At 32.7% G+C, this 24581-nt stretch overlaps 1 protein-coding gene and 1 long non-coding RNA gene across 2 annotated transcripts; one reads left to right on the top strand and one right to left on the bottom strand.

The window, feature by feature from the left end:
- Window positions 1-1750: 1750 nt before the first annotated feature.
- Window positions 1751-20044, bottom strand: LOC127710533 (nuclear speckle splicing regulatory protein 1-like). Its single transcript, XM_052216465.1, has 8 exons — window positions 19935-20044; window positions 17118-17193; window positions 14435-14503; window positions 13666-13803; window positions 11772-11979; window positions 9513-9693; window positions 3303-3344; window positions 1751-2299 (listed from the first exon to the last, which is right to left on the bottom strand). The coding sequence occupies exons 1-8, from the start codon at window positions 19967-19969 to the stop codon at window positions 1765-1767; spliced, it is 1284 nt and encodes a 427-aa protein (XP_052072425.1). The 5' UTR covers window positions 19970-20044; the 3' UTR covers window positions 1751-1764.
- Window positions 20040-23671, top strand: LOC127710549 (uncharacterized). Its single transcript, XR_007986221.1, has 2 exons — window positions 20040-20128; window positions 23156-23671. It is a non-coding gene; the product is annotated as an uncharacterized LOC127710549 (long non-coding RNA).
- The last annotated feature ends 910 nt before the right edge of the window (window positions 23672-24581 follow it).

The following is a 24581-nucleotide window of genomic DNA, read 5'->3' as shown; positions in this document are numbered from 1 at the left end:
AAATCCCACGAATAATGATGAATCCACAGTTATTATTAGGCCTTAGGCCATAGTTAATTAACCAATCAATATTCTATTATGTGTGGTAGGAAAAAATTTCTGAAAAAGTTTATGACAATGTAGACTGAGATTGGAGACAACAATGGATGCAAAGTGATGGCAATAGTTTACATTGCCCAATTGAGTTATGCAAGCTAAAGAAAGGACATAAAAATAGTAAACCAGATTAATATAAAAGACATCAAAAACCAAAATAAAAACTAACAATATTGTGAAGGAAAATGTGTAACAGATCTAAGATTGATTTCCATGTTTAAGTTAAAGACATAAATTGTCTAGATGGGAAACACTGGTTTTACACCACCACATCCAGGCTATCTAGACCATGTATTTTTCTTAAATGTTTATGTTTGTACTTTTTGGGTTTTTTTTGGTGGAGTCAGGCATTGGTGGTTTATTTGGTCTGTTGTACTGTGATTCCTGCATTCTTTTTTATGTATTAATAACTGAAAAAGAACCCACATGTTTCTGACTTCTTTAAGGTGATGGGTTAAACCATGTTGAACAAAATTTTAATGTGCGTATTGTTATGCGTTTACTTTTCTACATTGGCTAGAGGTATAGGGGGAGGGTTGAGATCTCATAAACATGTTTAACCCCGCCGCATTTTTGCGCCTGTCCCAAGTCAGGAGCCTCTAGCCTTTGTCAGTCTTGTATTATTTTTAATTTTAGTTTCTTGTGTACAATTTGGAGTTTAGTATGGCGTTCATTATCACTGAACTAGTATATATATTTGTTTAGGGGCCAGCTGAAGGACGCCTCCGGGTGCGGGAATTTCTCGCTGCATTGAAGACCTGTTGGTGACCTTCTGCTGTTGTCTGTTCTATGGTCGGGTTGTTGTCTCTTTGACACATTCCCCATTTCCATTCTCAATTTTATTTGAGATTCAATCCTTTTAAAACATAACCCTTACTGTACAGCTTTACAAACGGAGCAAATAGTCAATGCCATAAACTGTCAAGGTAGTTAACATCAATGTCCTAGGTCTTTTGTGGATAGTTGTCTCATTGGCAATCATATCACATCTCTTTTTTTAATGAGTAATAGATTTTAACAGTATCATTTCAAAGTGTAAATAGCAACAGTCCATTTCCACAATAAATCATAATAGTCTATTTTCCAATTGAGTAATTAACCCTGTAATGAGAAATCAATTTTTTAAGTTGGTTCCCTCCGGACTATTATGATTTTTCATTCACAATCGAGAGCTAATTGGAAATAATAACATTTATATGTGTCTAATCTAAGTTTTTCAAATTTCTTCTTTCCATTTAACTTTTTTTTTGGCTAAAAACTTTTGATATTAATAGTTATTTTATTTTTTTAATCTTTTTATTTTTTAAACGCCTATATGTCACTTTCTACTTATCATATTTTGCATGAGCAGCAGCCCATTTTGTTGGAATAGAACCAGTCTACAATTGGCCAAAGGAAACAACCTGTGTTAAAAGTGTGTACCAGTAATCACAGAATTAAATAGGTAATTGGCAATAGACTATTCTACCAAAAATCATTGCCATTCTTGCCAATGGATTTTGTTTTCCAAAACTGTAAAAGATTTTTCTTGCAGAAGCCCAAAATCATTTCCAAATGGTTCTATGTAAAACCTCCATTTATCTGTGTGGTTGCCAACGTTTTTCATCTTCATAGGTAAACCATAGATATAAGAAGCACAATGATAATGAATGCCTAAATTTCAATGATTTATTCATCACTCCTAAATATATAAGGTTTTGTTTGGTCTCTTTCAATCTTTCGTAAAAAGTATCTATCTCTCGCAGCTTCAATCATGTCCTTAGTTGTCCTCCTAGCATATCTAGCTTTTATTTCCTCAATTGTCAGTTCTTTATCAACTTTTGTCTCTTTCTTCACTTCCTTTCTCTCCTCACTCTTATCTTTCTTTGCTACACTTGGACCATCATCATCACTTGAACTTGACCTTGATGATGACCTTGTTCTTTGTTTTCTTTTATCTTTTTTATTGTGAGTAGTTTTCTCAGCCCTATTTTTATCAAGTTCTGATGAGTCTTTTTGTTTATTAGAAATTGACCTTGAATCCTTTCTTGAAGATTTGTCTTGCTCTTTTGAGCTAACTTTTGTATTCTTGTCATCTTCACTATCATCTGAGGAATCCAAACTTGCTTTTTTCTGTTGTCTAGGTGATGATCTTGTTCTGTTTTCTGGTGACCTTGACCTTGATGATGATGAAGATGATGACTTTCTCCTTCTGTATTGCTTCCTGGAATGATACATATAATCATATCTAAAAATAAATATCAGATGTTTTATCAATTTTTTTTATAAAATAATTATCTTAACCTTGGTTGATATGTCTGTGATTTGATGAGAGAAAACCAAAATACCAATTATAGCAGGGTAAAAATTTCAGCAACTACTAATCACTACTAGAGATTTTGTTTCTTTGTAATTCATTAAATAGTTCATGAGTTCGAGTTCTAGTCAGATGAACAGATAAACAGATGGTCAAACAGAGAGATGAACAAATGGACTGATTATTTCTTAAAAGCAGTGTATATCAGTTTTTTTTATCTCCAAATTCCAAATTATCAATCTAATCCTATTTAAACACATACATAAAAATAAAAAGAAGTAGTATGATTACAAATGAGACAACTCTCCATCAGAGACCAAATGATGTAAATAGTGTATTTTTTCCATGCACATGTAACCGGAGAGCATGATTCTTATGAGAAAATTACATTGTCTCCAGCAAGACTCGAAACCCGGACCTCTGTGTTACAAGGCAGTATGTTAACTTCCTTAGCTCAACCGCTTATGGCTGACTAAGTATCCACTAATGAAGGGATACAACCCTGTCACACAAACAAATAGATTGACAGTTATGCTTTGTTTTATTACCTGCAACAAATACATTGACATTTATCCTTTGTTTGATTCCCTACAAACAAATAGATTGACATTATTCTTTGTTTGATTCGCTGCAAACAAATAGATTTACAATCATGCTTTGTTTTATTCCCCACAAACTATAAGATTGACAAACATGCTTTGTTACATCTAAGTCAAGGATAATTTTATTTAATGATGAAATATAATTCCCCCTGTTCATTTTCAATTCAAAAATTATTTATAGTTTGATTGAAAAGAGATGTGGATTATTATATTATATATGACAGCAACCTAACAACCCAGACAAGACGTTTAGATGTCAAATCAAGGTATTAAACGAATGAAAAATGTCTGTGCAGTGTGTCAATTACCTTTCTTTGTTTTCTCTCTGTATCATCTGTTCTTTCTTTATTCTGAAATAAAAAGAAAACAATAAAGAAGTCAAGAAGTGAAAAATACCAACACAAAGAGGCAGAATTTAAATCTAAACAAGTTTGGATTGTACAAATGTCTCAACATTATCATCATTTAAATTTATATCTGACATTTAAGCACTAGAGGACCTGATGCATTTCTTATGCATAATGCATGTCATAAGTGTATTTAATTTGATAAAATAAGACTCTTATTGAGTATGTCAGTTTTCTCTCCAAGACCTTATAATACCAAGGCACCTAGCTGTGGAACCCTAGTTCTTAGGTCCTTATGATATTTTTTGACAATTTACCAATGGTCTGCAAATTGTCAAAAAAAAATAAAAGAAGTATTATAAATGTGATGCTAAAATTTTTGGGGAACAGGACTATATATTTCAAATCCCATGGAATATTTGAAAATACTAAGAACATGTGTGCTTAAATGCCATTTCAACTCCCTTGAATGCAACATTTGCAGTATTCAGTTAACATAATGAAAGATTTAAAGAGTCAGGCCAACTTCTCTATTTTGGGAAAACCCCTATACTTATAAAAATCGGTAAAGTTGGCAGGTCTGGTGCTTTGTAAAGGAATTACTTCATCTGGAATTTATACCTGTGAAAGGTCCAGCTGACAATTAGATATAGATTCTGATGTTATTATGAAGATCAACATGTATTCCTTAGTTCTTTTTGGCATCCTATTTGACATTATTTTTGTTCATTGTTGTTTATGATTGGATAATTAATGCTGTAAATTTAGAAACCCTGATTAAGGTGTTTTAATAAATGGGAAACATGTAACAGGATATTACTTGGATAAAACTAACATTTTTATTGAGGTCTGTTATGTTATATCATAACATGATTTTCAGATAGCATTAATTAATGTTCAATTTTAGAAAATCATCAGAAATTTAAAATAATTGAAGTGCTCCTTAATTTACAATATTTGGTTTTCAGCACTACTGCTGTGAAATGAATTTTTGCAATATGCATATTGTTCACCAAGTTAGCTACAATATATCGTAGTTTTATATTATTTTACTAACAAGTAAAACTGTGAGCTACTGCTCACTGATGATACCCCCGACGAAATATTTTGGTTAACAGGAAGTTGTTGAGTGATGAATCTGAAAACGCATCACACGGTATAGCTGACTTATATAAACCCTGAAACCAAATTTCAGAAATCCTTGTCAAGTAGTTCCTGAGAAAAATGTGACGAGAATTTTCAACTTGGCTATCATGTGTAAAATAATACAAGTGTTCGGTAAACAGGAAGTTGTTGAGTGATGAATCTGAAAACGCATCACACGGTATAGCTGACTTATATAAACCTTGAAACCAAATTTCAGAAATCCTTGTCAAGTAGTTCCTGAGAAAATTTCAGAAATCCTTGTCAAGTAGTTCCTGAGAAAAATGCGACGAAAATATTCATGGGATGGACGGACTGATGGATGGATGGACTGACGGAAGGACAGACAGAGGTAAAACAGTATACCCCCTTTTTTAAAGCGGGGGTATAATTACTTAGATCTATTTCAAATTGAAATTAACAGTTAAAGTGTATATTATTTAGATATCATTTAATTGATGAATGTTATGTTGACAAATGTGTTTCGATGCAGATTTTACACAGCAAGGTTGTATGTTTGAAAAATACACTATGTCCAAGGCCACTACGTCAATCTTGACTAAAATCAAATTATAAATAAGATTATGTGTCCATAAGACACCATACCCAAATCACACTAGAACATATTCATGTTCAGTGAACCATGAAATATGGGCCAAAACAAATAAACATTATGATGAACTAGAGTACTAAGTTTAAAGATGATGTGTTCACAAAATCATGGTTAATTAACTGAAACTAAAATTTTAAAGAAATATGAACGAGCAGATGAACACAAAGACTAGAAAATGTAATGCCCACTATTATTGTAGGCAGGGCATTAAAAGAATAAAATGCTCTGCAGGGTGCAGCTTGATACGACCGCAGAGGTCGAAACCCTGAACAGTTGGGGCAAGTATGGACACAACATTCAAGCTTGATACAGCTTTGCATTTGGATTGTGATTAAATATTTGACACAGCATAGGTTTCTGACACAGAATGAATGTGGTCTAAGAACTTAAAAATTTTAAATTGGACATTCACCTATTATGGTCCAATATCCAAAATCTAAATACATGGTTAGATTCAGCATATCAAAGAACCCCAAGAATTCAATTTTTGATGAAATCAAACAAAGTTTAATTTTGGACCCTTTTGACCTCAATGTGGACAAAGTTGATAACGGGGCCCAAAAATCAAAAATCTAAATACATGGTTAGATTCAGCATATCAAAGAACCCCATATATTCAATTTTTGTTGAAATCAAACAAAGTTTAATTTTGGACCCCGATTTGGACCAACTTGAAAACTGGGCCCATAATCAAAAATCTAAATACATGGTTAGATTCAGCATATCAAAGAACCCTAAGAATTCAATTTTTGTTAAAATCAAACTAAGTTTAATTTTGGACCCTTTGGACCTTAATGTAGACCAATTTGAAAACGGAACCAAAAATTAAGAATCTAAATACATGGTTAGATTCTGCATATCAAAGAACCCCAATAATTCAATTTTTGATGAAATCAAACAAAGTTTAATTTTGGACCCTTTGGACCTAATGTGGACCAATTTAAAAACGGGGCCCAAAATCTAAAAACTAAATACACGGTTAGATTCAGAATATTAAAGAACCCCAAGAATTCAAGAATAAAACCCCATTGAAATTGGTCAAGAAATAAGCAATTTATACGAAGTATCTTCTTTTGCACAATACTGTGCAATTAAATATTTCTTGCTATTGCGCAATACTGTACAATTGACAATTTCTTGCTATTGCGCAATATTGTGCTATTGGATATTTCTTGCTATTGCGCAATACTGTGCAATTGAAAATTTCTTGCTATTGCCCAATACTGTGCAATTGAAGATTTCTTGCTATTGTGCAATACTGTGCAATTGAAAATTTCTTGCTATTGCACAATACTTATTATATAATAATTTACACATCCTGTTTGGTGTGTATCTCCTAAAATATCATTATTATTTGCTTTTAAATATAAATCAGAAATAACCAACTTAAAATGGAAAATTTTAAAAGAAAAAAAAAAGGAAAACCCCCCCCCCCCCAAATTTTTTGAACCCCCTTATGATTCATCACCCCCAAACTCAATCCCAGCCTTCCCTTTGTGGAATGGTACCTTGTAGTACAATTTCAGAGAGATCCATACACCTGAACACAAGTTATTGTCTGGAAACTAGAAAAATGCTTATTTTTGGCCCCTTTTTGGCCCCCAATTCCTAAACGTTTTGGCAATTACCCCCAAACTCAAACCCAGCTTTCCCTTTGTGATATGGAACCTTGTAGTACAATTTCAGAAAGATCTATACACTTACACACAAGTTATTGTCATGAAACTAGAAAAATGCTTGTTTTTTGCCCCTTTTTTGGCCCCTAATTCCTAAAATTTTGAGGCAATTACCCCCAAAATCAATCCCAGCATTCCTTTTGTGATATGGAACCTTGTGATCCATACACTAACACACAAGTTATGTCTGGAAGTAACAATCAAAGCACTGTAAGCGCTGTAGGCAGTTAACCAAAAAACCAAGGCAAACGTAATAATGAAAACTGTGGCAGTGTTGCTTCAATTTTTTTTTTTAATTTGAAAGAACAAACATTAAACATTCGTATATTGTACATTTATGTTCATTAAATGAATTGACTATTAAGGCAAATTAATTAATATTTCATCAAGGTTTTCAAAAGCAACTCATATATCAATGTAAATGACCCCCATCTTCACCCCCAAAAGATTGAAAGATTTATATGTTGTTTTTTTTTAAATGAGCCATAAATGAAAATTATTATAGGCCCAGAAATAATTTAATAAATAATTAAAGTAAATTCAATTAACCTAGACTCATTTCTTGCATCAATAAAATTTTATAATAAACAAGAAATAATTGTAACAGGATGCCGTTGCGAAGTCTCCCAAACAAAGCCCCATAATTCGCCATTCCCATGGTCTCCTGACATTGGGCAAAGTCCAGTTCATATTGGTTTGGTCTAGTAAAGTGATATGCATATGTGACACCTAGGAGATTGACCCTGTATGTCATTCAAATCTTTTTGAAATGATGAACAGGAATAAATATGGTTTAGGGGTGGGTATCTCGACCGTTTACAAGTTCTCAAACAGGAGGGGGTGGGGTGACCCCAGGGACTCCCCCTATATTTCATTTTATTTGTTATATTGTCCCATACATGAATATATATGGTTTAGGGGTGGGGATCTTGACTGTTTACAAGTTCTCAAACAGGAGGGGGTGGGTGTCCCCAGGGACTGCCCCTATATTTCATTTAATTTGTTTTATTGTCCCATACATGAATGTATATGGTTTAGGGGTAGGGATCTCGACCGTTTACAAGTTCTCAAACAGGGGGGTTTGGGGTGACCCCATGGACGCTCCCTATATTTCATTTGATTTGTTATATTGTCCCATACATGAACATATATGGTTTAGGGGTGGGGATCTTGACTGTTTACAAGTTCTCAAACAGGAGGGGGTGGGTGTCCCCAGGGACTCCCCCTATATTTCATTTGATTTGTTTTATTGTCCCATACATGAATGTATATGGTTTAGGGGTAGATATCTCGACCGTTTACAAGTTCTAAAACAGGAGGGGGTGGGGTGACCCCAGTGACTCCCCCTATATTTCATTTGATTTGTTTTATTGTCCCATACATGAATATATATGGTTTAGGGGTGGGGATCTCGACCATTTCCAAGTTCTCAATCAGGAGGGGGTGGAACGACACCGGGGACTCCCCCAAATTATTTTCATTTGATTTCTTATATTGTCCCATACAAGTATATATATTGTTTAGGTGTGGGGATCGCGACGGTTTACATGATAAAAGTACATTTTCAAATTGAAGGGGGTTGGTATGACCCCCAGGGACTCACTCTATATTTTGGTTGATTTTTTTCATTGTCCTGTTCTCATTACTGAAGACTGCATGTGTCTATCACTTACTGTTTTCGAGAAATAGTCATTTGAAAATTTAAAAAAATAAAATCCCATAGGTTCTATAGTAAACCCCTCCCTTCTTCAGGCCCCTCCAAATACCCCGAAATAGACCCCAATGCACAAATAAAAGAATAATGGCTCCGCTAGACATGTTAGTCTAATATTTCATGAAACCCTAAGTAAATCTGACAAACGGTCAAATTTGTCTTCTTAGACGGGTTGAGTGGACTTGTCTCGGGGACGAGTTATCCACATTACTTAAAACATCCCATCAACGTCGATTTCCGCATCTGTTTCATGACCTCGTTTCATTCATAAAATAACAACAACCTTATTTGGCAAGATAAGTTAAAAATTACCGCCCACTTATATAACTTTATTTCCTCTATCATAGAGATTTGTTGTACATGAACAATATTCCTGCGTATTTTGCCATTTGGGAAATATCAACGACTTGTAATTACCGATTTTCGGCGATGAAATATTTCATACAATTGTTCTTTGACATCGTAGCCAAAAGCACAGGGGATAATAAACTACCTACGGATTTCTCTTGAGCACTACTTCCTATGTGCAACTTCAAAAGTTTTGGGTAGTTCGACGATCATTTAAGGTTTTTCTGGTCATATTTTTTGTATTCCAGAAATAAAAGTATTAATAAAATGTCCAATTAGTAATAAATAACATAATAGCCAGCTAGATAATAACAATGGCACGTATTTCAGCATTTATTGGGTAGAACACAAATCTAGGGTGCTCGCATAAGGCAGCTTAACTGCCTAAAAATGCTTATTTTTGGCCCCTAATTCTTTTACTGTTGGTACCATAACCCCCAAAATCAATCCCAACCTTCCTTTTGTGGTATTGAACCTTGTGATAAAATTTCATAGAGATCCATTCACTTAAACTAAAGTTAGAGTGCGAAAACCAATGTGTCTTCGGACGACGCCGGAGGACGACGACGTCGACGCCAACGTCATACCTATATACGACCACAAAATTTTTTTTGCGGTCGTATAAAAACAGATTAAATGCCCAGTGAACCAAAGCTTGATACAAATTTCTAACATACTTTGGTAAACTATTATCTGTATTTTCGCTGTCTTCAGGTTTTTCTGAGGTTTTTTCTTCTTCTGTTTTTACAGACACCTCAGGCTTCTCATTTTCTGTTTTGATATTTTCCCCAGTTTTCTCATTCAGCAGGTATCTATAGAAACCAGTCATATCCTTTTGCTTCTTGACATCTAACATGGCTACAAATAAATTCAAATTGTATAAATTTGATCAGATTTTACACAAAATCTTATCACTGAGAATGCATGTACCATTTTATTTGTATAATACTATTTGTGTAGTACAAAATGTACTAATTTTTGTGGATTTTATCACTATATTAAATCTAAACCATATGTTTTAATTACCACAGAAACTTGTATTTTTCTTTGATATGCTTTGTGTGAAGTCTGAAATTACATGTGAATCAATCGTTTTCCCCAACCATGAATATTGAAATTCATTTGATAATAAACTGCTTCGCTGAGCGCAGCTGGATACGCCCGCAGAGGTTCAACCCTGAACAGTTGGGGCAAAAATGGACACAATATTCAAGCTTGATACAGGTCTGAATTTGGATTGTAATTAAATATTTGATATATTATAGGTTTCTGAATAAATGTAGTCAAAGAACTTGAAATTGGTTATATGAAAGATTTCTTGCTGTTGTGCAATACATTGTGCTGTTGCGCAATACTTAGTAAATCTGTTGTCAGACTATAAACAAATAAAATCTTATAACTCTGAAATGTAATATAGAAAATTTATAAAAATCAAAAGGGAGCTTACAAAAATAGATATAAACAATTTACCAAAGTCTAATAAAAAATGCTGAAAGCATTTTTGAGTTATTGTCCGAAAACTGGAAAATCCCCCTTTTTGTAATGAATAAAACCCCATAAATATAGATTCTGAAATTAAAAAAATCAAAAGAGAGCTCATGTCGATAGAAATAAACAATTCACCAAAGTTTCTTGCAAATTGGTGAAATTGTTTTTGAGTTATTGTCTGAAAACTGGAAAATCCCCCTTTTTTAATGAATAAAACCCAAAACTCGGAAACGGTAAATCCGAAATTTATAAAAAACGAAAGGAGGCTCACGTCAATAGATATGAACAATTCACAAAAGTTTCATGCAAATTGGTGAATTTTTTTTTTGAGTTATTGTCCGAAAACTGGAAAATCCACCCTTTTTTAATGAATAAAACCCCAAAACTTGGAAACGGTAAATCCGAAATTTATATAAAACGAAAGGAAGTTCACGTCAATAGATATGAACAATTCACAAAAGTTTCATGCAAATTGGTGAAATTATTTTTGAGTTATTGTTCGAAAACAGGAAAATCCCCCCTTTTTTAATGAATAAAACCCCAAAACTCGGAAATGGTAAATCTGAAATTTTTAAAAAACAAAAGGGAGCTCACGTCAATAGATATAAACAATTCACCAAAGTTTCATGCATATTGGTTAAAGCATTTTTGAATTAATGTCCGACATGTTGACGACGGACGGACGGACAGACGGTCAGCGGTATACCATAATACGTCCAGTAAACGGGCGTATAAAAAAAAAGGATGTCAAAAATACAGCAAAAGGGCTTTTTATTTCAATTAATGGCTGTAACTCCTAAAGAGCAGAAGTGAAATTACAACCCCATATTGCCTGCATGTGTCATGAATATAAACTAATATGACATTGGTTGCAATGAAATACCATGATTTCTTAATCAAATAAAAATCAATAATTTCTCATAAGACAGATATCCTGTAATTTCATTCAGCTGAGGTCATTAACAATAGGTAATGTCAAGACATTGTCAATGTTGTTGCATTAATATAATGTGAGAAAGAGTAAAAAAAGCTCTATAGTTTTTTGCATTTTCTAATTTATTTACATTAAATGTCAATGTAATAACTGGAATAATGAATCCAAGAATTGATGTATCCAAAAATCTTCAACTTGTGACCAAACAACTGCTATAATTCACATTGTGATTTATTGTGTTGTTCAGTCACTGTACTTGTGATTAGTTATTCTTTATTTATTAAATCAATTAATATATATTTATATTCAGTCATCAATAGATAAACTAATGTTTGCTTTACACTGTTTTAGCACAAGATTATATTGCAGAGGAACCTTCAATAAACATGTAGGACACCTCTGTTTTCAAGTTAGTTCCAACAGCAAGTTTGAATTGTGATTAACTTATTAAAAATTATTAATCAATTGTACTTCAGCATGTGTCAAACTTTCAAAATAAGTTTAAATGTAAAACCTTCAAGTTGAGACTGCCGTCTTTCTTCTTCCTCAGCTTCCTGCATTTCTTGCATCTTTTTACGATAGGCACCCGTCACAAACACTTCTTTTTCTGCAAATTCATCCCCTTCTGTCTCTCTTTCCTTCTGTACTTTTCTTTCCTGTTGTCTTTCAAACTCCCTTTTTCTTACTTCTGATGCTTTTAATAATCCACCAATGTATTTGGCCTTTTATAAAAGAAGATAACTAAATAATTATTTGGAAATTATCATTTATCATAAAAAAAAAGATACAAGAATAAGTCTGAAAAATGTCATGTTATAAGGATGAGTAACCTCCCTTTGTAAACAAAAGGATGTTTTGGTGCATTATTTTTATGATATTATTGAATGGATTTTGTAAGAATTATCAAATTGATTATTGTGAAATTGGAATTGAACTATAGTTGATATAATGTCCAGGGACTAAACTTAACTCTTTTTCTCCAGTGGCCAGCTGGGCCCCAAAATTATTTTTTTCAGGGCCCAGTTGAAATTTTAGGAGTCCAACAAATTTTCATACTAATAAAATAAAGCTTATATGTACTTTTATATCCAACTAAAGCCTTTTAATGTAAACCTATACGTAGCTTATGAGCCCGGAAAAGATTATGTGTGATAACTTTATAATATTTGAATTATTGCCACCAGAAATATATCATTGATTTAAAACAATACTGATTTAAGTACATTTCCCACCAAAACTGTCTCCCTTCAATTTGAACTTCCTGTTGACATTTTGACAATATGGATGTTTCTATGAATCATTAAATGCTATTTCAAATCCAAGCCATCCTTTAAAAGTGTTGATCAAAAATATTATTCAAATAATTTTTTTTGAAGATTAGATAGCAACTAAAAATTTTAAAATTTCGTTACCAGATTTCGTTTTTTCATTGAAGATTTTGTAAATCACGATGCATGGACAAGTTATCATCAAATACAGGCTTGTCATGACTCCCTGGACAACTGGAATGCATCTCTGAAGCAATGCATATTCAACAGTTTAGACGAAAACACTAAACAATAGTGAAATAATAGTAGAAGCTTTAAAAGAGAGATTAGAACACGTGTTCAGAGAAGGGGTATATTTCAAATCGTGACTTTGCATCGAAAACTTAGTTGTCTGACCAGGTTTTGGTTCTTAAAATGAACTTACTGGTTTCCAGAAATTTTCTCTTTTTAATTTTCCCGCTTTGATTAGACAATTAGGTTTCCATTTGGGAACAGTTTTTGTTTATAGGATGATAAAATATATTTGCCCAGCCGAAAATCTGGTAGCCTTGGGCAACTGTTAAGTTTAGTCCCTGCAATGTCCTTTTCAGGTCTCATGGCTAACAGTCAAACCAGATGGCTATGAACTCTAAATTGGTTTATAAATACAAGTTATGTGAAGATGAGTCCTTGGTGTGATTCATGTGCAAATGCATGTTTTATGAATGTTATCTGAAATAAAACAATGTCCTCTCTTGTTTAAAATTGTTTGTATGATATGTGTATCTGTGTTGGACCTTTTGTCAATAAATTAATCATAGCAACTGTTAGTCCTATAATATAAGCCTCCCTAGGTCCATATCATTTGCTTTCAACGTTTTTTATCGGATATTTTTTTTTAAGCATTTATAGTTAAAAAAAAAAATCCAACAAAAACGTTGAAAGCAAACGATATGAACTTACAAAGGCTTATATTATAGGACTAAGTAACTGTTTCTGTTGATGATTTTGCTACAAGTTTTAAGTAATTCAAAACGAAAAAGTAAACATGTAAAATCCAAATAAAATCACTTTCGGATTTTGAAACATAACATTTATTAATTCAATATATAACTATTAACACATATATTTTAGATGTTGATGTTGAACAGTGATCCATACCTTTTTCTCAACATTTGATTTATCACTACTGATTGCTGCTGCCTGCTGAGCCTTCTTCTCCTGCATAGAATCATATATACTATCATATTCATATACTGTAGGATCAGCTTCTAGAGCCCTGTCTATTTCTAGTTGTGTCTGAAAAAATACATGTATAAAGATGAGTAAGCTCCCTTTGTAAACAATAAATATATTTTGGCTTATTATTTTTTAACTGGGGGGTTTTTAAATGTTAGCAATTATAAATATGTATAGAAAATATTTTAAATGTATAGAAATGGACCGAACATCTGTTATCTGTTTCAGTCTGTAAACTTTTAAAAAGATGATATGAAAAATGTTGATCCTTTCATAATCACAAACAGCAGCAAAACTGGCTGATATCTTTTACATCATATTTTGTCCAAAAGACATATTTTGGCATATCATTTTTTTTTTTTTTTTTTGGCTGGTCAGAACTAATCACTAAAAAAGTTATTGTATATAAATTTCTGTTTGACTATTCAAAATCTTTCGGGATACAACTGGCCCAAGTCAAAACCAAGGTTATATCTTTAATACTCTATCTAATTCAGATTTTTAAAACATTATTTGGACGCTTCAAATTACGAAAGAAGGTACAAGTAATCTACAAATATTTTTTTCTAAACTTAAAATTAGATCATTTTTTATTTGATTAACTTATATTTAAAAGTATTTTACATTGTCAGAGCATGCAGAGCCAGTGCTCAACTTACAGAAAGATATACTTCATCAGATAAATACTAACCTGTCTTTTAATCTTAGATTTCTGTGCTTCTTGTTTTATTGAAGTGTTGATAGCATCATGTGCACTCTCCTGAAAAAAAATGTAAGATCAATATTGATTTTGCAATGTTACATTGTCCAACTTTTTTATTTCAATGAGTGCTAGTTCTGACAGTGTCATAAGTTCCTGGTTGTTGGTTCATTACACAGCCTAGTCAAACCAAATACTTTAAAATTGGTATTTATTGCTTCTATGCTAAGCATGCAGCACTTAGGAGTAAAAGCAAAGACAGCTTGGTTCAAAGTAAGAATAAGGTGCCTGTAAAAAGAATTTTCTTCCTGCAGACTGATACCTTGTGAACTAACACATTATAATATAACTCAGCATTTCAGTCTATTACAAATAAATTCATCATAGGTACCAGGATTAAAATTTAAAAAGCAAGACGTGCGTTTCGCCTACGAAAGACTTATCAGTGACGATTGAATAAATAAATGGGGAATGTGTCCATGGGACACAGATGATGCCCTCGCTTGCATATCATATAAAGTTATAAAGGGACATAACTGTAGAACGGTAAAAGTGACGCTACCCAAATTTGTACTTGATCTGAATTTTGTGGTAATAAATTAATAAGTGTTGTGTATAAGTTTCATAAAACATGGTTGAGGAAAACTTAAGTTAGAGAACGGAAACAAAGAATTCAGCAATTTTCCATTTGTAAAGGGACATAACTCTAGAACGCTTAAAGTGACACCACCAAAATTCAAACTTGATCTGTATTTTGTGGTAATAAGCATTGTGTATGAGTTTCATAACATTTGGTTGAGGCTAACTTAAGTTAGAGAACAGAAACGAAAAATTCAGCAATTTTTCCATTTGTAAAGGGGCATAACTCTAGAACGGTTAAAGTGATGCCACCAAATTTCAAACTTGATCTGTATTTTGTGGTAATAAGCATTGTGTATAAGTTTCATAACATTTGGTTGAGGCAAACTAAAGTTAAAGAATGAAAATGAAAAATTCAGAAATTTTCCATTTGTAAAGGGGCATAACTCTAGAACGCTTAAAGTGACACCACCAAAATTCAAACTTGATCTGTATTTTGTGGTAATAAGCATTGTGTATGAGTTTCATAACATTTGGTTGAGGCTAACTTAAGTTAGAGAACAGAAACGAAAAATTCAGCAATTTTTCCATTTGTAAAGGGGCATAACTCTAGAACGGTTAAAGTGATGCCACCAAATTTCAAACTTGATCTGTATTTTGTGGTAATAAGCATTGTGTATAAGTTTCATAACATTTGGTTGAGGCAAACTAAAGTTAAAGAATGAAAATGAAAAATTCAGCAATTTTTTCATTTGTAAAGGGGCATAACTCTAAACTGTTAAAGTGACGCCACCAAAATTCAAACTTGATCTGTGTTTTGTGGTAATAAGCATTGTGTATAAGTTTCATAACATTTGGTTGAGGCTAACTAAAGTTAAAGTACAGAAACTAACTTTTGGACGTACGTACAAACGGACAAGGGTAACACTTAACGCGCCCTACGCTACGGCGGGGGCATAAAAAAGTTATACAGGCCAAATAGGGTTCATATTCATATCATATATGTTCTTGACCCAAAAATGCATGTCATGTTTGCCACTAGACCTTAAACAGCCAAACTCAAACCAAGCTTTCCCTTTGTGATATGGAACCTTGTAGTACAATTTCATAAATATCCATAAACTTACACACAAGTTATTGTCCTGAAACTAGAAAAATGCTTGTTTTTTGCCCCTTTTTGGCCCCTAATTCCTAAAATTTTGCAATCCCAGCCTTCCCTTTGTGGTATGGTACCTTGCAGTACAATTTCAGAGAGATCCATACACTTGAACACAAGTAATTGTCTGGAAACTAGAAAAACGCTTATTTTTGGCCCCTTATTCCTAAACGTTTTGGGCAATTACCCCCAAACTCAATTCCAGCTTTCCCTTTGTGATATGGGACCTTGAAGTACAATTTCAGAAAGATCCATACACTTACACACAAGTTATTGTCCTTAAACTAGAAAAATGCTTGTTTTTTGCCCCTTTTTGGCCCCTAATTCCTAAAATTTTGAGGCAATTACCCCCAAAATCAATCCCAGCATTCCCTTTGTGATATGGAACCATGTGGTACAATGTCAGAGAGATCCATACACTAACACACAAGCTATGTCTGGAAGTTACAAAAATGCTAATTTTTGGCCCCTAATTCCTTAACTGTTGGTACCATAACCCCCAAAATCAATCCCAACCTTCCTTTTGTGGTATTGAACCTTATGGTAAAATTTCATAGAGATCCATTCACTTAAACTAAAGTTAGAGTGCGAAAACCAATGTGTCTTCGGACGACGATGCCAATGTCATACCAATATACGACCGCAAAATTTTTTTGCGGTGGTATAAAAACAAACCTTATGTAAATTGTCTTGTTGGTTTTATTAAGTGCAAGACTTCATAATAAATGTAGTAAAGGTATAATTTATTAAAGAAATGCACATTTATACCTGGAGGGGTTGAAGGCATATGCACAATACAAATATATACAAAATGCAAAAAATTATAAAATATTAAAAGATCATATGCCTGTAGTAAATATAAATCAGCCAAGTAAGGCTCGTATAGCAGTGTGTCCTTTTAATAAAACAATTATGCATTGACATCAAAATATTACTCACATTATCACTGTCATCACCAAATACACTTTTAACCTTGACCTTGTTTTGTCCTTTCTTTGGCAACAATAGACCATACCTACAAAATAGTGAACAGCTAATAAAGCATTTTTGACTAAATTGAGCATGGATCAGGTATAGGCTAATACTAGTGCAGGACTAATATGCAAAAACTAATCTGTGTTAATAAAGTCCAATGCGTGCTAATGTTTGAAGTGTACACTCCTAATATATTCTAACAGTTATAGAGCATTTGTGACATTGTGCAAATGTTTTGCGGTGTACCTCCTGGTTTTAATAAATGTCAGGTTATGGAATTATAAGGTGATCACTGTACGGTAATCCTTTTGAGTTGTGGAAAAACAGATGACTTCATATACATGATATAGCATTTATATAAATTAGTGAAGCTTCCCACATGCCCTCCATGAAGAATATTTGGGTTACTACATAATATCAGAGTACAGCTTAAGTTACAAACAGATTAATACATGGCCTTTTCCATATCATCTAGGTTGTTATCCACAGGCACTATTTATGTTTATCATATACTTCAGAAATTCCGATTCTAGCTTTCAGGTTAGAAGAACACCTCAACATACACCTTCAATCTTTTGGTTTCTTGTTTCAAACCTGGACAATACATACATGTATTATACTGTATATAACCAAGTTCGCAAAAAATAAGAATTCCTCACATTTCTGTTGAAAGGATTTCTAATCTTGTTAATGCTATTCTGCATTTGTCGTAAATGACTTCATTATAAATCATGATAAATACAAACAAAGGAATTTGTTCTTCAATTTTCAGGTAACATTTTCATTGTATAAATAACAAAATATTTTATCTAGAACATGTAGAAAGAAGATATACCAGAAATCAAAATATAACTGTTTATCTATTAATCATATCAGATGACAGGAAGTGGGACTCTAAAGTGAGCAGGATAAGCCCCTACCATACTCCAAAGGGAGCAAAAATGGGAGATGGGTAGATTTGGGTCATACGACTCACATGCTGAAAGACCTTCAACAAGATGGCAGTCGATTAAAACCCTTTCTGTTTTGTTCCTTTTCTGGGATTTCCTTAAACATCATATATTTAAAAGCAGCATACAATTTCCCACTAATTTGCTTCTGAGGAGCATACTACATGTATTTCCCATAAATTTGTAAATATGATTATGCAATAGTATGATGATAAATAAAACAAACATGCACCAAAAAGAGCTCATCATATAGCACCTGCATCATATTAAAAGCTTATCAGCCAAAATATTTGTTATGTGACAATTAATTGTACAACAAATGTAGCTAGCTGTGTTACCCTAAATATATATATATTTTTTTGTTTGAATTCCATTTTTGCTCTCTTAATTAGATGTCCAATTTTTCGGTTTTTCCATAATTTTTTCATTACAATGTATATATCAACTCCTGTAAAACATTTCAAGACAGCAATCAGAACTTGGAATAAGTGATTTTGGGCGGAAAGATGGAAAATTTCTCAAAATTGAGGCACAATTCTTTTGATAGACATGACAGAAGGTGCACTGATTTGAGTGATTTCTATACCTATTTTTTATAAACATTTTTGAATTTAATCATTTTGATATTGATGGAATGAAGAATCTTCAAAGAAAGGTGTAGTATGTTTTCATTGTAGTGCAACTTAATTATTTCTAGAAAGAGGCATTGAAAATGTACTTTTTAACGACAACAAAATATTACGTATTAATTCTTGTCTAAATTGGTCAAATATACCTTATACTGTTAAATAGCAATATAATGGCAATACAACAAATAAATGTTATTGTAGAAAATGCTCTGGTTAGAGTTTACAGTTATTCAATTTTGTTTATTGTTTTAAGCAAAAAAGTGAAAATTTTAACTTAAGGTTCATCATAACAAATGGACAAAAATGATTGTATTTCCACCTCAAAAACTACTCTGAGTACAGACTTACCTGTCCAGTTGGAAAAGTTTTAATGCCTGGCATCCACTAGATATATATAAGTTAAATGCATTTTGGGTTTCAGAGAGATAAAATCTTTTTTGGATTTTGATGGCCATTTTTTTCCTTTCTGCAGAAGGTGTAAAAATAAACTAAGTTGGGATAAAACTTTGAGATGCTCCCTCTCAGGTAAAACTACATTGTTTTGTATTGATTGTCCTTGATTGACACGGAAAAAAGACAGACAATAGGTATCTACACAACTATAGGTGAGTTAAAGGGTTTAACTGAGTGGACAGTATCAAAGCAATTCAGGTGTTTGTTTATTTTTACACCTTCTGAAGAAAGGAAAAAAAATGCCCATCAAAATCCAGAAGTGATTATATCTTTCTGAAACAAAAAATGCATTTAACTTTTGTATATCTAGTGGATGCCAGGCCTTAAAACTTTCCAAACTGGACAGGTAAGTCGGTACACAGAGTAGTTTTTGAGGTATAAAAACAGCCATTTTTGTCCATTTGTTATGATGAACCTTAAATTAACCTGAATACTGATTAATATCAGACATTGTCAGATGATCATGACACTGATAAGGACTGATTTTATGTTCTTTGAACAACCCATCTTAATAGTCTCACCTTTAAACATGCAATCATTAACATATATTAGGAAGTTAGGACCTGTTGACTGGAGGCTGGAGCACCTGCATCCACCATGTTTTGGGGGGTTGTTTTTTTATGCAATTATGGTTTATTAAGTGTTTCAAAATCTTTAGTTTTTTGTGTATCGTTTTGTGGACTTTTGTTCGTCTTTTTGTTTTTGTAAAAAAAATGCCGATAAATGTGACATGCAAGTTAATGACTAACGTTTTTCCTTTCTTGCCAATTTCTTGCTCTGCCATCTCCACGTTTGTTTACGTTTTCTTCGTGAATAAGCGTGTATTAATAAAGTCAGATATGTTCCGCAGGAAGGGGGCGTCACCCGACTAAAAGAGAGATTATATAAATACAAATGTCTGAATTAGGAAATCAGATTAGTGTTTTAAAGAATCAACAACTTGGTAAGTTTTATTGACACATTGACATGATTATTTGCATATGAATATAAAATACGCAGGAAATTGTAAACAATCATTATTTTTTCAAAGTTGGATTGCAATATACACAGCCTACACTTAGTGGTATGCAGCTTTCCAGCTTATCATCAGATATAAACGTTCGCCAAAAAAAAGGCTATCACATATCAAAGAAATTTGGGAAATGAGCTCACCTCCAGAGCTAAAGCTAGGTCATGGATTCGATATCGCCGGTCGGGTCAATATAATATATGACTTTCAAATTGGTATTAAACTGTTGCTTCTCAGCTAAGCAAACATCATTTGCAAGATGACTAAGAGCAAAGACTGATCGTGAGAATAATGTGTTCGAGTATAATATCTGGCAGTGAACCATTTTGTCATAAGATCAGTAGTATACTAAAAATCTAAACCGGCGTGTCAAGTAAGTCAATTGATACAAAGTATGTGGGTTATCATGGTTATCTTTATAACATTGCCTCGTATGTTATCGACTTCCTGTATTATTTATGTAAATGTTGCTATCAAGCGTCACAGTAAGCATACACCAATCTATAAAAACACTAAGCATCATAATGCTAGTGCCATGAATGGCTAAAATAAATAAAAGAACAAACAGGTGCAATATTTAAACAATGTCCGGCTCGTTTGCTGTTTTCGTGTCTGTAGTGTCGTTTTAGATTTCACCGATGATTGTAATCTACGTGTAGCAGTGGAAGGTTGTCAGGTTAGGGATTTCGTTGCCACATGTTGCTTAAGACCTTTACTAAATTCTTTCGTGGATAAAGAAATTTGATTTAGGGTTTTGGTTGTACCTATTAAAACCTTGTTATCAACGGCATATCACATCCTAATTTTTATGGTGTTGTTTATAGAGCTCGTAAGTTTAGATACGGTCCATGTAAACTTATAGAACATTTGAATAAACTTATTCTAAAAGGTTACCAATTTAACATTGAATAAGATGATCTTTGAACATTGTCTTTATTGTTACTTATATTGATTTTTTTATTAATGAATTAAAACATCAATAAATATGTATAGATATAAAGTTATGAACACTAGTTATGGTCATACATTTTATCAATACTTATATTTTGGCATAACACAAGGTTGTGTTTTTCTAAGACCTTCTGACGTCTTTACACAGGTGAACCTTTACACACATTTGATATATATTTTAATCTGGGAAAACATGATTAATAGTTGTAATTGGCTTTACCTTCTTAGACTACTGTTTTATAACTGCGAGTACTCTAAGATCGATTATGATATTTTGTGCTATTGGTGGAGCTTCATGTCGATCTGATGAGTCAAGTCCTCTCCAAATGATTTTTACGATCTGTTCTTATTTGTGTTTTTACACCCATGTAAAGGGCTATTTTTTGGGGGGAGGGGGAGTGGTTGAACACTCACAAACATGTTTAACCCGCAGCCTTCTGTATGTGCCTGTTAAAGAAGGAGCATGTAATTTAGTGGTTGTCATCTATCATGTGTGTTTCGTTTGTCGTTTTTACATAAATCAGGCTGTTGTTTTTTTGGGTTTAAAATTTTTCAATATACCTTGTCATGTCGGGACCTTTTACGGCTTATTATACAGTCTGGTTGGAGACCGTACGGTGACCTATAGTTGTATTATATCCACGTCATGTGTCACTGGAGGAGAGTTGTCTCATTGACAATCATAACACATCTTCTTATTTTTATTCGTCTTGAACATCCATGAAATATTTGCCACTGGACGTAGAACAAACATTAAATTTATTTTTATATTGAAGTATGTATATCACAACACACAGAAAGGTTGATATATACTCAACAACAACAAAAATTTAACGCACCACCTCCATTAATTTCTTTGGAGTCAAAATTTCTATTGCTTAAAACTTTTTTCAAACTATTGAAGTGAGTCAAAATTTTGACACAATTTTTCAAAACAAAATTCTGTGAAAATGAGTATTTTCTTAATTTTAATTTTTGACATCTCAAACAACACATGTTTAACCCAAAAACAAACAACAACAAAAATGTATTCAATATATATTTTGTATCTTCACTTGAAAACAACGAAAATGACTTCGAATTCTTCTTAAATGACCAATATGAAATTGACTTATCTCAGACTGTCACTTTTGATTTTAGACTTTTGTGGTCGAAATCTCCATCGTTGCAGCTAAAATGAAATTGTTTCTGTAGACTCTGCATTAATTTCATGGTTATGCTTAAAATATTCTAGATTTCTGCAAATTTGTATCAAAAACAATACATTGTGAAACTACTATATATGGTCACTTGAAGATGTAGTACGTTAATTGTGTATAGTAAAGTATAGTATATAAAAATTTGTCTACCTACTGACTAATGCACCAAAGTTATAGTTTAATTCTATGAACTCTGAAATGAACTGAAGCCAGCATCTTCCACAGTACTTCAACAAGACCAGAATAGGTGATTCATTCAAAAATACCATTGTAAACGAGGATATATCTTATACATTTTCTTCAACGAATATCTTATTTTTGTAGAAGAGCTATATGGTCAACTTATTTGATGATATACTAGTATTTATGTAAATCTATTGTATGTCAATAAAAAAATAGTATTGTTGTGGTTAAATAAAAAAATTAGTTTTTTTTATAAGATTAGTCGGTTTGAAAATAATTTTAGCTACCAGAAAGACGATTCTGATAACTAAAATATGTTTTCTCCTGATTTTAACAAATCATTAAGTATGATATTTTGTAATTCTTTTATTAGGAGTATTCTTATCTTTTATTTTTTTTTTTACTTTGTAAATTCATGTCTTTTATACTAGGACTTTCAGTCTGAATACTTTGGTCATTTGAGGAGCCTTCCAGTTGAATTACATCTGCGTTTTTTTAAAGGTCTTTCAGTATAGATAACTCGTAGCTGTTTTTTTTCTAGGTTTTCAGTTAACATATCAGTCGATGCCTTTTTTTTATATAGTTTATCTAATCGGAGCTTCTAATGTTTCTGTTTTAATTTTTTCAGGTCTTTCGATCGGAGTACTTTTGTCTTTACTTGCCTTGTACATAGCTTTGGCAGTAATAGTGTACAAACCAAGACGACTACCAACTCAAACAGTACCACAAACGACGCTCAATATTCAGGAAGATCGTTAGAGAAAAGAGTACCACAGACGACACTCCATATCCAGGAAGATCGTTAAAGAAACGAGTACTACATATGACGCTCAATATCCAGGAAGATCGTTAGAGAAAAGAGTACCACAAACGACGCTCAATATCCAGAAAGATCGTTAGAGAAAATCGTTTTGATAAGCTACTTCGATGTTTAAGTCAGCAAGGAATCGGGGATAAAAGTAAGAATGAAAGGAGTCAAGGACGTATTTACGGATAGATAAGACGCTATTGTTGCTTAATGACATTTTGTGAAACGATAAAGTTTATAAATACAGTTCTGTGCAATAAACTGTGTACGACGTAAAAACAAGAAACCTTTATTTATACAATGTGCTTATTTTAATAATAAAATATGTGTTCATTCTTAGCTAGTTATTTAAGGTCAAACATGAAAAAATATATATATATATATACAAGTCTAAATTGAAAACAACGTTCAAACCTATGATTGCGTTGGATAAAAACCGCATTTTTTATACGTGTGCATGCAAAAGAAATTTCTTGTTAGAGGGGTCTAAATACAGCACAAACAACATTTTCCAAAAGACCAAAAAAGTGAAAAAGTATATTTTAACAAAACGCATTTGACTAACAGGTCGAACAACAAATGTTCTTAAACCCTGCTGACTGCCATTGGCGGTTGCCAAATAAACGGATCACCAGGTGTAAAAAATGGATCTTAATTTGAAAACTTATACCAAACGGAACAATAAACTTGCAGAAAAGATGGTATACCGCAAACAAAAGGTGCAAAGATTTTTGTACACCATATCCGGATTTCGACAATTAATGTCTCTTCAGTGATGTTAGGAATCGAAACGGTATTTGGAAGGCCATATAATTTACCTCAATTTAGGATATATATATATATATATATATATATAGATAGATAGATATAAATATCACAGGCGCTTGGGTACATGATATAGATAAAACATAAATGTATGCACTTAATACTCAATTTTCAACTTTTATACTACAAACTGAAAACTACTAAGCTTGTCTTTATACTTTGTTTTGGATGAATGTGTCCAGTCTGATAAAATCCCTAATTTTACTATCCATGCATACTTAAATACAACGTTAGGTAGATGATTGAACCCTCACAAATATGTTCAATCCCGCCACATTTGTATGTGCCTGTCAAAAGCCAGGAGTCGGTTTTACAAAAAAAACTTACGACTAAGATTGATCGTAAGTCATGAAGAATTTAGTATATTTACGATTATGCAATCTTAGTCGTAAGTTTTTTTGTGAAAACGACTCCAGGAGCC

The sequence above is a fragment of the Mytilus californianus genome, unplaced genomic scaffold, assembly GCF_021869535.1.
Source record: "Mytilus californianus isolate M0D057914Y unplaced genomic scaffold, xbMytCali1.0.p SCAF_8, whole genome shotgun sequence".
NCBI classification, from domain to species: domain Eukaryota; kingdom Metazoa; phylum Mollusca; class Bivalvia; order Mytilida; family Mytilidae; genus Mytilus; species Mytilus californianus.
This window is presented reverse-complemented; position numbering and strand designations above follow the sequence as displayed.